Source organism: Crotalus tigris, unplaced genomic scaffold, assembly GCF_016545835.1.
Source record: "Crotalus tigris isolate CLP2741 ecotype Arizona unplaced genomic scaffold, ASM1654583v1 scf7180000018891.247784533:1973344, whole genome shotgun sequence".
Lineage (NCBI taxonomy): Eukaryota > Metazoa > Chordata > Lepidosauria > Squamata > Viperidae > Crotalus > Crotalus tigris.
This window is the reverse complement of record NW_024097260.1, coordinates 455920-472118: the sequence shown is the minus strand read 5'-3', so window position 1 is coordinate 472118 and position 16199 is coordinate 455920. Positions and strand designations below refer to the sequence as shown.

General features: G+C 48.9%; 1 protein-coding gene across 2 annotated transcripts; it reads right to left on the bottom strand.

The window, feature by feature from the left end:
• Positions 1-393: 393 nt before the first annotated feature.
• RFLNA (refilin A) lies at positions 394-14670 on the bottom strand. 2 transcript variants are annotated; one of them, XM_039357342.1, is made up of 5 exons: positions 14517-14670; positions 13218-13359; positions 12509-12729; positions 6541-6650; positions 394-2659 (listed from the first exon to the last, which is right to left on the bottom strand). In XM_039357342.1, the coding sequence occupies exons 3-5, from the start codon at positions 12725-12727 to the stop codon at positions 2323-2325; spliced, it is 666 nt and encodes a 221-aa protein (XP_039213276.1). In that variant the 5' UTR covers positions 12728-12729; positions 13218-13359; positions 14517-14670; the 3' UTR covers positions 394-2322. The 2 variants fall into 2 exon arrangements, with proteins under 2 accessions (XP_039213276.1, XP_039213274.1); XM_039357340.1 differs by lacking the exon at positions 14517-14670 and having other exon boundaries at positions 13218-13930.
• Positions 14671-16199: the final 1529 nt, after the last annotated feature.

The following is a 16199-nucleotide window of genomic DNA, read 5'->3' as shown; positions in this document are numbered from 1 at the left end:
TCTTGACTAGAGTCTAATTCTATTGGCTTTCAAAAGCCAATAGGAATTCTCCAGGCTGTCTCTGTCCTGCTGAGCCCGCCAAAAGTCCCATTCTGCAAACGGTGCTGCACCAGTTGAGTCGTCCTCAACTTACGACCGGTTGAGTAGTCCTCGACTTACGGCCGGTTGGGGAGTCGCGGCATTAAAAAGGTTGAGAACCACTGTCCTAAATGGTGAAATTTGAGGTACGTCCAACCGGGTCACCTTGGCCCGAGAGAAAAACCTCAGCTCAAAACCAGCCTTAAGCGATGCGACCGGGTGCAGGAACCAGCTTCGGGGTGTGTGTGTGTGGTGGGGGAAGCCGTCCCTTGCGTGCTGGCTTACAAAGTGGTTTGCAACTTTTCCTGATGGATATTTTGCAGGGAGGGAGGGGGGGCTAATCTAAACCACCTGGAGGAGGGTGTCGGACTGGAGCATGCTCGCTTCTTGTGAGAAACGGAAGGGAAGGAATGCAAGGGCGTCCCCGAGAATTTCAAAGCCCTGGGAGATGTTCCACGCCTGGGTTTCCCAGCCTGTTGTCTGCTTGTTTTTCAAAAAGCAACCCGCCGCAGCTGAAGGATGGTTTTATTTTCCATCCCCCCCCCCCAAAAAAAACCCAGCTGCAATCTGATCTTAGGAAAACTCCTGTTCGGATCGGCGTGTTTTCCAACATTCTTAAAAGAATGCAAATTTTGAATGCAAAGACCCGTCTGTGGCTTGGTTTAAATTCCTTTGGGGTCCAGCTTAAGTCCCTATGGAGACATAATTCTGTCATTTAGTTTGTGGGTGATCTTCAAGAGGACCTTCGTGGGCTCCAAGATGGTTAAAAAGGCAAGTTGCTAAAGGGTCCTCGCACTTACGACCGTCATGGTTGCAGAGTCCCAGGTCAGGCGATCGATGTTTGGGAATCTTTCCAGCTGGCTTCTGACGAGCAAAGTCAATGGGGGAGGTTGGGTTTGCTTAACGACCAACATAACTGCAGGCATCGTTTAACAATCGTGGCAAAAAAGGTCATCAATCAAGCAAAAGACTCACTTAACGTTGCTTAGCAACGGAGATTCTGCTCCCGATTGTGGCCGTAAATGGAGGACTATCCGTAATGATTTCCTCCACCATTTGTGTGAAACTGAGGCCTCCCTACGCAACGATCTACCATCCACAAACAACACACCTTTCTAATTTCTCCTCTGTTTCCATCTCTGCAGTCTCCAATGCCCCCCAAAATAAGAATTTGAAACTGCATTTGCCATCGTTCAGCAAGGCAATAATATTTTAAGATCACTCATGCTAACAGTTTCTCCAACATTCTGACTTTCAGATCACCCTCCCCAAAAGATTTGTCTGGATTTAATCTCCTTTTCTACAGCTTTTTTGTTTTGTTTGAAAGCCGCTCGGTAAAGATCAGATAAGCGTCTGTCTCTCGTTTTGCTGCTTCTAACTGGTGGTCCGGATTTTTGCCACCCCAATACGCTCAAAATCCCAATCTTTAAAAGCAGGAAATATAATAGCAAGGAGGTGGTTGCAGAGCATATGCAAATGGGTTCCCCCCCACACACAATTCTTTGGTTACCTAATGGCTGGCAATGTTAAGTCATTTCTCCTTCTGGTTTTCATGCGTTCACTTTCCCAGACATTTTAGAGACGCAAACTCTTGAAATTATGAATTTGAAACACCGTTATCACAGAATGCTTTGGGGGGGAAAAAACAGACATTTGGTCCAAGGCAACTGTTGTTGTCCCCTCCCCAAAAAAGCTAAGCTTAACCACGCATAATTCTTGCGTAAAATCCCTCCACATTGTGGTGAACACACCAAGGTGTTAATCCAGCCTCTGAACCCATCAGGCTGATCTTGAGGCTTTGTAATAATATTCTCCAGATGAAATTAACACTTAGATTGCTCGAATGGGCCGTGAGATTCTTGGATAAATACTCTTTGCCAAAGAAACAAACATCGTAAAAGCCACAGGGAAATCTTCAAAACGTTTCCTACTTTGGGGGCAAGTTTTAAATAGCAAACGACTAAAGAGCGGCGTCTGGATTAAAACAGCATTTTAAGTGCTACATAAATAGGCTGGATCCCGACAGAAGTCGAATCCATTCCCCCCCTTTTAAAGCTCTCTCCCCAAACCGGTCCTTGGAAGCAGGGCGAAAGACTTCCAAGATGGTGGGTGGCCCACAATCACGTCGGCTGACGTCTCTGAGATGCCTTCAGCCAGGGGATGATGACGTCCGTCAACGTGTCTCCAAGCGGTGGACCCATGCTGTAGGTGGACGGTTGTAGCCTAGCCCGACCGCCAGAAAGCCTAGGACAAGTTTTCCGGGTGCATCAGATAGGTTTCGTTGTCCTCGCACAAGGCGAGTTGGACGCTGGAGGCGAACCACCGCTTGGCACAGCCCAGCCGGTAGTTGAGGGTGGTCCGGTAAAGGTTTTTGGCCCGTTTGGGAAAAATGATGGTCGTGCTCTGAAACCGGAGGGGCTTCTGACGAGGCTCGAAGAGAAGCTGAGATTTGTAGTTGCGCCAGGTGCAGTTGGGGGCCAGCGTGACGGACTCTCGGTAGGTGGTGATGGTGGGCCTGGGGTGGTAGAAGATGTCGTCGCGGTAATGTTTCTCTGAGCTGTACTTGATCTCCGAATTGCACCTGGGAAACGGGAAAGAGAAGGGAAAGAGAGGGCAAAACTTGGTGAGACCAAGCCAGCATCCATCACAGCTAACCATCAACTGCTAGAACAGCCCTAGTGATGGCTATGGAGATTCTCAATCACTCAGGTCCTGCTTGTCCCAAAGATTGTCCCCAAAGGCAACTGGAATTCCTTGGGGGGGTTTTTTTTCCTTGAAAAGTTTTCGCTTCTCATTCAAGAAGCTTCTTCAGTTCTAGTGGAAGATTCCTGAATTCCCCACCGTTCACTCGAACTGAAGAAGCCTCTTGGATGAGAAGCGAAATGTACTCAAGAAAGTCCAGCTGCCTTTTGGAAAAACATCTTTGAGACCTCGGGTGATAGCAATAAATGCTTTTCATTAGCAACCCCCAAATTTCCCTCCTTGCTCAACTTTCTGAGAGTTGCTTCAGTTGTCTGTCTGCCCTCAAGGTAGGCCACGCCACTAAACTTCTCTGGCTTGGAACAGCTAACCCTGTTTTTCTGAAGGACTGTGATTTCTGCTTGGTCTTCCATCCAGTTTCTCATCGTCGGCCCCAGGAATGTCCTGGAAGATTGTCCAGGCCGGTGTTTCTCAATCTTGGCCTTCAAATATTCTGGGAGTTGAAGACGGTGGACTTTTAACTCCCAAAATTTCCTGGGAGTTGACGTCCATCCATCTTAAAGTTTGCCAAGATTGGAGAATATTGGACTAACCCAGTGGTGGCGAACCTATGGCACGGGTGCCAGAGATGGCACTCAGAGCCCTCTCTGTGGACACGCGTGCCGTCGCCCCAGTCCTAGGCCTTCAGCTGGGTTTTATAAAACCTTTTCGCTTTAGGCCTCCGCCGCCGTGTGCAAAAAAGAAAAAAAGGTTCAATCAATCAGTCAATTTCAACTTCTCGCGGGAAAAAAAAGATCTTGCAAAGTTGGAATTGATTGATTGAACTTTTGAGTCCCACCCAGTCTGCCGTTACCACCGCAGCCACGCCCCCCCAATGGGCCACCTCCCCCAATGGGCCACATCCACCCTGCACCCGACGATGCATAAGTGGGCTTTGGGTTGCAGTTTGGGCACTCGGTCTCTAAAAGCTTCGCCATCACTGGACTAACCAGTGCTTTTTTTCTAAAAAAAAAAAAAAAAGGTGCCAGGACACACACACGTCATACAACCCGCCTTACCTACCCTACAAGGTTCCATCCCAAAAAAGGTGCCGGAACTCCGTTCTGGGCGTTCTACGAGGAAAAAAGCCCTGGGACTAACCCATGTCTAAACCCTAACCAGAAGACATTTGGGGGCACTTGAAGATGGGTGAAGTCCTCAAGATTGAGAAACATTTTTTTTTTTAAAAGAACTGGTTTGCTCTCCTCTGCCAGATATCTTCATGGCTGAGCGCAGAAATCCTTCTGTCAGCCATCTTTCATTTAGACAGCAATAGCCCTTAGACCAGTGGTTCTCAACCTTTTTAATGCCGCGACCCCCCCCAACCGGTCGTAAGTTGAGGACTACTCAACCGGTCGTAAGTCGAGGACTACTCCACTGGTGCAGCACCGTTTGCAGAAGGGGACTTTTGGCGGGCTCAGCAGGGCAGAGACAGCCTGGACAATTCCTATTGGCTTTTGAAAGCCAATAGAATTAGACTCTATTCAAGAGAGTCTATTCTATTGGCTTTCGAAAGCCAATAGAATAAAAGGGAGTAGCCCAGCTAAGGAAAAGGGGGGAAAAAATGGCGGACTGCGTTGTTTGGCGACCCCCGTGAAATGGTCGTTCGACCCCAAATGGGGTCCCGACCCACAGGTGGAGAACCACCGACTTAGACTTATATACTGCTTTATAGCCCTCTCTAAGCAGTTTATAGAATCAGCCTGTTGCCCCCAACAATCTGGGTCCTCGTTTTACCGACCTCGGAAGGATGGAAGGCTGAGTCCACCTCGAGCCGGTGATCCTCACCTACACCAAGGGGTTGGGCTTGATGACCTCCAGGGCCCCTCCCGATTCTAGAATGCCAGGATTAGCCATTTGGCCAGTTTGACTCTCATGACAGCCTTTGAAAGGAGCGAACTTTTCTGCTCTAAGAAAAACAGCTCTGCCTTTAGAAAACTGGCTGTCAGGCAAATTGCTGCTTCAGTGTCTCTCCGGGGAGGGGGAGAAAAAACAAAAAATTAGCAGTAGCTGAAGCAACTTCAGCTCTGGTAGAAAAAGATTAAAACGCCCTTGACCAGGCTTGCCAACACCCTCGACCAAGCTTGGCCTGGAGCAGAGTAGGCGAAACATAATCTATTTAATGAGTTTTGCAGTTCAGTTTGACGCCCTGCAGAGAATTTGGTGGTGGTGGGGGGGGGAAACCAGGCTGGGTGGAGGAGGCAACTGCGGTGGGGTGGGGAAAACCTGGTGCCCACAGTTGGCAGCCTTTTCTCTTTAAAATAAGTTCCCAGCGAGTTAGCAGCAACACCGCCCTGCAAAAGGTGGGTGAGATATCTTCCGCCCATCCCTACTTTTGGCGTTCTCCCCTTCTGGTGTGTGGGAGATAATTGGATTTAAGTGGGGAGGCTTCAAGATCCCAACCTTGTTTATCTGCCTTCCCACTTCCACCGGGGGCAGAATCCAAGGCCCAATTTTCTGCTTCAGAATTGAGATAAATGCAAGGCTAAGATCTAAGTCCTCTCCAATCTGATCTCCCCTGCATGGCTCTTTGAAGTCCAGGCCTTGCTAGCAACGGAAGGGAAGAACTGGAACTCAAGGCTGGACTCTGGGGTCCTTGGTGCTCTCTGAGCTTGGATGTTTTCTTGCAGACGTTTCATGACCCTAACTAGGTAACATCATCAGAGCTAGAAGGACATGGGGTTTGTGGAAGAGGAGGAGGAAGAAGAGGAGGAGGAGGAGGAGGAGCACTGTGGGGTCCTTGGTGCTCTCTGAGCTTGGATGTTTTCTTGCAGACGTTTCATGACCCTACTAGGCAACAACATCTGTGCTAAAAGGGAGTGGGATTTGTGGAGAGGAGGAGGAGGAGGAGGACGACAACGACTGTGGGGTTTTTAATGCTCTCTGAGCTTGGTTGTTTTCTTGCAGACATTTCATGACCCAACTAGGCAACATCATCTGTGCTAGGGGGGAGAGGAGTCTGTTCTCTGTTTATATACAAGCTTCTTGCCCTGCCACTACTGATGGGAGTGTTGTTGTCTTCTTGATAGTTCCTTGACTGGGTTCTTGTTTATTGCTTGTATATAAACAGAGAGCAAACCCCACCCCTTCTAGCACTGACGATGTTACCTAGTTGGGTCATGAAACGTCTGCAAGAAAACCCCAAGCTCAGAGAGCACCAAGCACCCCATAGTCCGTCCTTCCTTCCTTCCTTCCTTCCTTCCTTCCTTCCTTCCTTCCTTCCTTCTTTCCTCCCTCCCTCCCTCCCTCCCTCCCTCCCTCCCTCCCTCCATAAATTCCACTTCCTTCTAGCACTGATGATGTTACCTAGCTGGGAAATGAAATGTCTGCAAGAAAACCAGCAAGCTCAGAGAGCACCCAGGACCCCACAGTCCTTCCTTCCTTCCTTCCTTCCTTCCTTCCTTCCTTCCTTCCTTCCTTCCTTCCTTCCTTCCTCCCTCCCTCCCTCCCTCCCTCCCTCCCTAAATTCAATTTCTTCTAGCACTGACGATGTTACTAGTTGGGTCATGGAACATCTGCAAGATAACCACAAGCTCAGAGAGCACCAAGGACCCCACAGTCCTTCCTTCCTTCCTTCCTTCCTTCCTTCCTTCCTTCCTTCCTTCCTTCCTTCCTTCCTTCCTTCCTTCCTCCCTCCCTCCCTTCCTTCTTCCCTTCCTCCCTCCCTAAATTCAATCCCTTCCAGTACTGATGATGTTACCCATCTGGGAAGCTGTCTTTTACCTGATTTCCTGTGCTGGCTCAGGGTTGACCTCTATGCTTTCTCCGAAAAACACTGGGTACATTCGGGGCCTGATTTCAGAAGCATAGGAGTTCAGAAAAACGTAAGGAATCTGTAGGGAGAAAGGCAGGAAATAAACCAGGAATAAAAGAAGAGCAGGAACAAGTCTTGACTTAATTCAAACAAACGTTTTGGTCCTTATAGGTCACTCTGAATGTCATCTGTGCTGCAGAAGCCTCTGGGCATCCTAAGGCAGAGGTGGACGGAGCCACAAAATTTTACTACCTGTAGTTGGGTACAGGTAGTCCTCAGGTTATGACTAGTCCCTTCATGACCTTTTGAACTTGCGGCAGATTAGGGCTAGTCCGGCGTTTTCTAAAGTGGTCAACTTGGAGATGGGTGGACCTCAACTCCCAGAATTCCTCGTGGCCAGGGAATGCTGGGAGTTGGAAGTCCACACAACTTAAAATTGCCAAAGTTAAGAAATACTGTTCTAAAACATCTGGAAGGTCTTCCCTTTAATCAATCAGTTGTACATAAAGGCTGCAATGTTCCCAGCTGCAGGGGGCAATCGGCATGAAAAGAAAAACCCCAACGTTGATATTTTGGCATGAGATTTATGAAATAGCAGCTGGAAACGTTCTGGATAGCGGCCTTTATCGGTATCCAGAGGTGCATAAGGCTGTTTACATATTCCAGGGAGCGTTCAAATGTGACAGAGAACAATGCATAGTTTGGATGTGTGCAGAGTGTATTGATTCAGTGCGCCAGTCAGGAGCCGCTATCATCCTAAATCATCCCGGTGCAAACAGAAAGAAAGGACATTAAGAGCAGCAGGTGGTTTTTTGTTTTTTTTTTTTCCCCCTTGAACTGCCTGGAGAAGAAAAAATCTCCCAAGCACAATCTGGAAGGAAGGAAGGAAGGAAGGAAGGAAGGAAGGAAGGAAGGAAGGAAGGAAGGAAGGAAGGAAGGAAGGAAGGAAGGAAGGAAAAAGAGGGAAGGAGGGAGGAAGGAAGGGAGGACAGGAAAGGAAGGAGGGAGGGAAGGAAGGACAGAAAAGGAGGGAGGGAGGGAGGACAGGAAAGGAGGAGGGAGGGAGGGAAAGAAGGAGGGAGGGAGGAAGGAAGGAAGGGAGGAGGAAGGAGGACAGAAAAAGAGGAAAGGAGGAAGGAAGGAAGGGAGGACAGGAAGGAGGGAGGGAGGGACAGGAAAGGAGGGAGGGAGGGAGGACAGGAAGGAGGGAGGGAGGGAAAGAAGGAGGGAGGGAGGAAGGAAGGAGGACAGGAAAGGAGGGAGGGAGGAAGGAAGGACAAAAAGGAGAGACGGAGGGAGGACAGAAAAGGAGGGATGGAGGGAGGACAGGAAAGGAAGAAAGGAAGGAAGGAGGGAGGAAGGGAAGGGAGGACAGAAAAGGAGGGAGGGGGGAGGAGGAAGGAAGGAAGGACAGGAAAAGAGGGAGGGAGGAAGGACAGAAAAGGAGGGAGAAAGGAAGGAAGGAAGGAGGAAGGAGGGAAGGAAAGAAGGACTTCAGACAACTTAGAGAGAGATCCCTGAACTTTGAGCAAACAAAATGACATTCAATTAAAAAAAAAAAAGATCAGAGAACGCAGCCCTGAATTAGAAGCTGGCAAAAAAAAAATAGAAGGCATCTAAGACGCAAAGTTCTTTAGGGACTAGCACCTTAGTTGGCCCTGTTTGAAAATGCCTTCAGGATTCTGCGCGGAATGAGTCATGAGCTTTTCTCCCTAGCATTTCCTTTAGAAGCAACACTTCTTTTCTCGTCTACCTGCCGATACAGGGAAAGCTGGGAGAATTCAGAGAGGACTTAGCAGATCAAAGAGCAACTTAAATACGAAACCGACGCTTGCGCGGAACTTTTAATTCTGATCTGGGTCTTCTAGTTGCCGATGCAAAAAAAAAAAGAGAGAGAGAGAGAAAGGCATTCCCTTCCAGTTAGAGCAGTGGTTCTCAACCTTTTTAATGCCGTGACCCCCAACCGGTCATAAGTCGAGGACTACTCGACCAGTCGTAAGTCGAGGACTACTCAACTGACGCAGCACCGTTTGCAGAATGGGACTTTTGGTGGGCTCAGCAGGGCAGAGACAGCCTGGACAATTCCTACTGGCTTTTGAAAGCCAATAGAATTAGACTCTGTTCAAGAGAGTCAATTCTATTGGCTTTCAAAAGCCAACAGAATAAAAGGAAGTAGCACAGCTAAGGAAAAGGGGGAAAAAAATGGCGGACTGCGTTGTTTGGCGACCCCCGTGAAATGGTCGTTCGACCCCAAATGGGGTCCCGACCCACAGGTTGAGAACCACTGCCTTAGAGGTCTAAAGTGGGCCGAGAGAGCACGATTTCTGATTCTACCATGGGAATCCAGCTACCCTTGATGGGTTAACCCAGAGATACACTACACACTTCTACAGCGAGCGGCCAGGCACAATTTCAGTAACCACAAACAGACGAAGGCTTGAAATCCTAGCAATGCAACCGACGTGGGTGCCAGAACCAGAGAGACCCCTGGCCAAAAAAATGAAGAAAAAAAAAATAGACACACACAATAAAAACAATCTGAAGCCAAGGAATCTTAGCCCAAGGTGCCAAGGCAGCAGAAATGGGGCACTCCACTGAAGTTGTGGAAGGCAAGCACAGCTTTCAACCACGCGTCTTCGCAAGGCAAAGGTCCCTTGGTGCCACGGTTTCCAGACCACGCCTGGAATCCTGCATCCAGTTTTGGTTCCCCCGTTACAAAAAAAAAAGATGTTGAGATTTTGGGGAAAGTGCAGAGAAGAACAACTAAAGCCTGGAGACTAAAACATATAAGGAACGGTTGCTGGAATCGGGTATGTCCAGTTTAATGAAGACAAGGACTAGGAGTAACATGATGGCAGTCTTCCAATATCTCAAGGGTTGCCACAAAGAAGAAGGGGTCAAGCCATTCTCCAAAGCGCCTGAAGGCATGACAAGAAGCAACGGGTGGAAGCTAATCAAGGAGAGAAGCAACCTGGAACTAAGGAGAAACTTCTTGAAAGTGAGAACAATTAACCAGTGGAACAACCTGCCTCCAGAAGCGGTGAATGCTCCAACACTGGAAGTTTTTAAGAAGAGACTGGACAGCCATTTGTCTGAAATGGTATAGGGTTTCCTGCCTGAGCAGGGGGTTGGACTAGATGACCACCAAGGTCTCTTCCAACTCTGTTATTCTATTCTATTCTATTCTATTCTATTCTATTCTATTCTATTCTATTCTATTCTATTCTATTCTATTCTATTTCTATTTCTATTTCTATTTCTATTTCTATTTCTATTCCATTCTCTATTCCATTCCATTGACAAGAAGAACCAGGGGTGATGTGATAGCAGCCTTCCAATATCTCAGGGGCTGCCCCAAAGAAGAGGGAGTCAAGCTATTCTCCAAAGCGCCTGGAGGCAGGACAAGAAGCAACGGATGGAAACTCATCAAAGAGAAAAGCAACCTGGAACTAAGGAGAAACTTCCTGAAAGTGAGAACAATTAACCAGTGGAACAACCTGCCTCCAGAAGCGGTGAATGCTCCAACACTGGAAGTTTTTAAGAAGAGACTGGACAGCCATTTGTCTGAAATAGCATAAGGTTTCCTGCCTGAGCAGAAGGTTGGACTAGATGACCTCCAAGGTCCCTTCTAAATTATTATTGTTGTTGTAGTTGTTATTGTTATTATTAACCTTTCCTAAGAAGATCTGAGAAGTTTACAAATTCAGGAAGTCCTCAGGGCGAGATGCTCAACCCGGACAGGTAAAAAAAACAACAACAACCCAGCAGATGCTTAAACTTGGTTAATGTGAATCTTGGCTAGCTCTTTTTCGTGTGAGCGGATGGCTTCTGTGTTCCAGAAAGCGAGCCCAGGGGTTTGACTGATGTTGCAGACCTAGAACCCAGGTCCTTTTGAGAAGCAGGAAGTGAACCCTTGGCGCGATTTTGTTTTGTCCTCCGTTGTTTGTTTAGAGAGGGAAAGATTAGCAAGTTTCCGCCAGCCAGCCGAGACTGAGAAGGAACTGCCAAGACCTCACTTTTCCCAAGGAAAGTCTGCCCTAAAGGCAAATTTAAAAGAAAAAACAACAAAAAAATTGTAGGTCCTCTTCATTTTTTTTTTTTTTTAAATCTTACCGCTGCAACAAGGAAAGCTGGCACTCTGGAAAATTCTGATTATTTTTTTCTTCTTCTTCTGTATTTAGAGAAATACATTGAACTGAGCTCCACTGGGCTTTGACGAATTGCAACTGGTTCTTGCACAGACTCGTGCAGAAAAAACAAGGCAACAACATCCACAGACCCACATTTTGCTCTAAATGCCCAGGATGCTTGTCCTCAGTGTGGTCAAGAGCGTACAGATTCATTTGCTCAAGGTAAAAACACGTTAACTAGGCTTCACCTAATTAATTTGGCATGGGAGAGGACTCCACCCAATTAATTATTTTAGGATAGAACATGTTCTGCCTTCCTCAGCATTTTGCAACCTTAATCTGTTTCGGTTAACCTAGACGCTTCCTCATGGTTTCGACTCTCTCTCTCTCTCTTCCATGAGGGCTAGAAACCTGAAACTTTCAACAAACACACTTGCACAGCCAATATAATATGTTGCAGAATCTTGGCCTGTGCCGCACTGTTGTGTGAAATGGGACTCACCTTCCAAATAAGAAAATTGAACAAAACTGGATTAATATAATATAATATATAATATAATATATATAATGCCCCGGATATAAAACATAATTAAACCAAATATTTCAGTACTTAATGGCAAGCCGATGGTCAAGCAATCAGACATCTGGGAAATTTAAAAAAAAAAAATAGAAACATTACTATGTCTGCAACTTGGATGAGAAACGGTGATTGTTCAACCAGCAAAACACTTCTCCAATAGTTTCCAAGCTAATTCATTCCAGAAAAGCAAATGGTATAGACGTCTTGCAATTGTTTTTTATTAAGTTTATCCCATCTTTATTATTTTTATAAATAACTCAAGGCGGCAAATGTATCTGATCCTTCTTCCTCTTGCTCTTTACCCCACAAGAACAATCCTTTGGGTTGGGCTGAGAGAGAGGCGACTGGCCCAAAGTCATCCAACCGGCTATCGTGCGTAAGGCAGGACTAGAACTCACCGTCTCCTGGTGACTGGCCCAAAGTCATCCAACCGGCTTTCCTGCATAAGGCAGGACTAGAACTCACAGCTTCCTGGTGACTGGTCCAAAGTCATCCAACCGGCTTTCCTGCATAAGGCAGGACTAGAACTCACCGTCTCCTGGTGACTGGCTCAAAGTCACCCAACCGGCTTTCGTGCATAAGGCAGGACTAGAACTCACAGCCTCCTGGTGACTGGCCCAAAGTCATCCAACCGGCTTTCGTGCATAAGGCAGGACTAGAACTCACAGCCTCCTGGTGACTGGCCCAAAGTCATCCAACCGGCTTTCCTGCATAAGGCAGGACTAGAATTCACCGTCTCCTGGTGACTGGCCCAAAGTCACCCAACCAGCTTTCGTGCATAAGGCAGGACTAGAACTCACCGTCTCCTGGTGACTGGCCCAAAGTCATCCAATCGGCTTTCCTGCATAAGGCAGGACTAGAACTCACAGCCTCCTTGTGACTGGCCCAAAGTCATCCAACCGGCTTTCGTGCATAAGGCAGGACTAGAACTCACAGTCGTCTAGTTTCAATAATTCAGCATGTAAAGCATGTTCAGCGATTACAGCACATAAAGTCTACCGCTCGGCAAGAAACTACTTGCAAAGATTGCAGAAATCCAAATTAAATCTGGGTTTCTTTGACCGAGGCCGGCAAAGTCATATTGAGAGGGAGGGAGGGAGATAGAGGGAGAGAGAGAGAAAGAGAGAGAGAGAGAGAGAAAGAGAGAGAGAGAGAGAGAGAGAGAGAGAGAGAGAGAGAGAGAGAGAGAGAGAGGGAGGGAGGGAGATAAAAAAATGCCAAACTTACCACTTTCCTTTCCTGGCCATCTTTCCCTGGCCCATGATCCAGTATTTCTGCGCAGGGATTCTTGTCCACGGCTTTGTTCTCAGCTATGCCCGGAGACAAGGAGTAGAAAGGGGGGCTCGGACTGGGGGGCAGCCCCGAATCCGGACTGTCCAGCAAACTTTCCCGGTTCTTTTCCTTGCTATTGTTTTCCATACCTTGGAACTGCAGGTGACCCACCATGACTGGGGGAAGGGAGGGTGGAAAGAAAAAGGGGGTCAGGAAGGCAAAAACCCCGCCAAGCTGTCAAAAACTCACCTCTTCCTGGGAGGGCCAAGAACTGGGAAGCGGGGAGGGGGGGGGCAATTAATTTTCCCAAGAGGCCACATGAGAAACTGGGCCTGTTGTGGGGGGGCCGAATCAACAGGGCTGTGAAAGTGCATTTGCACGCGCGCGCGCCCACGTCAATTGAAAAAGCAAAATAGCTTCAACTAAAAGCAACTTGCCCTTGCATTGCGTGCATGTCGTGCACTTATTTACATTTGATTTCTATTTTTCCAAGGGACCTCACGCGGGCCAGACTGGGACAGGCAGAGAGCCAGCCCCCCCCCCCTCAAATGCCCAGGTCTGGTCAAGAGGAAAAGGCAGGAAAGGGGGATCCTCAAAAGTCCTGTGGTCAAAAGTTGAAAAGATCAGGGTTGCGATACCGCCAGTCCTTTTTAGCTCGGCCTACCTTGCAAGGTGGTTAGGAGGCTCTTCCAACACGCCTTGTTTCTCAGAGGCAAGCCAGCGTAGGGTTAAGGGGCAGCTGGGAGGGGGGGGGAGGTCCAGAAGAGTCCGTTTCCAGCCCCCTCCCCCAATGCTCACAGCTCAAGCTAGGGTGGGGGGAAAAAAAATTAAGAATGATTTTTAACTCAAAGTATCCGAAGAAGAGAAATAGCAAAATGAAAGAGCGGTCATGTTCAGCATGGGTCCCGAGCTGAGATTGGGGCTCCAGCCAACCTCTGGAGCCCCTCTGCGCCCCCCCTCCCCGTGCAGACTCTGCCAGCAGTCTTAAGCTGGAACGCAAAGCCTTCCAAAACCTTGAATTTTAAATCCCACATTCTGCTCGCCACTCCATGCAACCCAACGGGTCAGTTGCAGAAGGCGGGATTTTAAATTCAGGGTGCCCTTTCCCAAATTGTTTTCCTGGGAAAAGGTGCCGATTCAAAGGCTAGGCTCGCTCAAAAAGGAGACACGGGTGGGAGGACCGGGGCTATAGTTATTTCACTCTTTCCACAACCTCCGTCCGAAATAACGTTTTTTTCCCCTCTCCAGGAATCGGCCTAAACCTCTAAAGGCGCTTCTTTCTGCTCCGTTCCAACCCCCTGACCTGCCTTCTTCTCTCTGAGTTGCATCCGCGCGTCATCTCGATTCTGAACTTCCAGGAAAGCTGGCTGGGGCAAAGCCCCCCACGCCATCCCACCCGCCCACCCTCTTGCGCTCCAAGGGACCCCGCCGGAGTTCCCAGACGCGCTGGAGAGCCCTCGCCGCGGCTCCCGGTTCAACGCGTCCCAGGAAGACGAGGCAAGCCGTTCGTGGAGCGTGGGGACGCCTCGGGACCCTTCTGCCCCGACCCCAACCCCAGCCCAGCCCAGCCCAACCCAGGCCTTGGAGAAGGGGGCTTCCCGAACCGCTCCCGGACCACCGATTGCACCGGCGAGAGCGCAGGGCGCACACAGGCTCCAGGGCGCACAGCTTGCACCCTCCGCTCCGGAGCAACCCAGCGCCCGGGCCGGTGGGTGGGTGGGTGTGCAGGGGTCCTCGGCTGCTGCTCCCAGCCTCCTGCCTGTTCCCCTCCCCACCCTCCCCACCCCCGGCTCCGCTGTTGCTCGGAGGGTGCCCGGAGCGCAGGATGGAGAAGGCGCAGGGCAGCGGGCGATGCCCAACGGCGCGCCCGGCTCCTGCCTTCTTCTTCTTCTTCTTCCCTCCCGGGGAGGAAGCAGCGCCCCCCAGGCGGGGGAAACGAAGCCAGGCCAGCCCCGAGCCCTACGTGGGAGCGGCCAGCTCTTCTGCAGCGCGGCGGCGGCGATCGCTCCGTTCCAGCTGCGGCTCCCTTCGGCCCTCGAGGCGAGCCCGGCCCGGACCCCGAGCGGAGCCTCCCAGCTGCTCCTCCTCCGCCGCCTCTTTCCCCTCCCCGAGCCTGACCCGCCTTCTCCTCCTCCTCCTCCTCCTCCTCCTCGCAGGGAGCGGCGGGGGGCCCTCGCTCTCCCCACTGCCCAACCTGGTGGTCGTGGGGACGCGCGCGTACCGGGGACGCCTCTTTTCCAGCCCTCGTTCTCTGCCTCTGGGCGGGGGACGCGTCCCCACGCGCGCTTCTTGGAGAGGGGGTGAGGGTTTCGCTCGGGGGAGGGTGTCTTCAGGGGAGGAGGAGGGGCCACTCGCCTTCCCAAGCCCTCCTTGGGGATCACACGTGATTTAGAAAACGAGTCCTCGACTTAGGTGCCAAGCCAGGTGGTTATTAAGCGAGTCCCCGGATTTTATGACCTGATATATACATTTCTTTTGTCTCCATGGTTAAGAAAAGTGCTGCAGTTGTTCGGTGAATCTTGGATAGGATGTTGGTGGTCCTCAACTTGCGATTTGGGGAGATAAGGAAAAGATAAGGAGAAATGAGAGAGGGGGGGGGCGTTTTGCGAAAACGGATTTGATGGGGGGAAAAAAGAGAGAGAAAAGGAATTGCAGGTCAGATTCAGGAATTGCAACCCCGATAGCAGTGAAGAAAAATGGTTATTAATGGTGATTCGCATATGTTGAATGTATACCATTTTCTTTTTCTGTTTAAATTTTTATTTATTCAAAAGATTGAGAGAAGAGAGACAGATGGTTGATAGATAGATAGATAGATAGATAGATAGATAGATAGATGGATGGATGGATGGATGGATGGATGGATGGATGGATGGATGGATGGATAGATAGATAGATAGATAGATAGATAGATAGATAGATAGATAGATAGATAGATAGATGATAGACAGAGTAGAGTAGAGTAGAGTAGAGTAGAGTAGAGTAGAGTAGAGATGGATGGATGGATGGATAGATGATAGATAGGTAGGTAGATTGATAGATAGATTGATAGATAGTGAAAGATAGATTGATAGATGATAGATATAGATATAGATAGATAGATAGATAGATAGATAGATAGGTAGATAGATAGATAGATGAGACATATAGATAGGTGATAGATAGATAGATAGATAGATAGATAGATAGATAGATGATAAATGGATAGATAGATAGATAGATAGGTAGATAGATAGATAGATAGATAGATAGATAGATAGATAGATAGATAGAGTAGAGTAGAGTAGAGTAGAGATGGATGGATGGATGGATGGATGGATGGATTGATGATAGATAGGTAGGTAGGTAGATTGATAGATAGATTGATAGATAGTGAAAGATAGATTGATAGATGATAGAGATAGATAGATAGATAGATAGATAGATAGATAGATAGATGAATGATATACATAGATGATAGATAGCAATAGAACAGTGGTGGTGAATCTATGGCACGTGTGCCAGAGGCGGCACTCAGAGCCCTCTCTATGGGCACACGCGCCGTTGCCCCAGCCCTGCCTCCCACTGTAGCCCCCTCCTCACCAGCAGCCCCCTGGAGGAGAGTCGCCCCAAAGCGTGGCCCACGCGGGGCAGCGCAGCCAAGGAC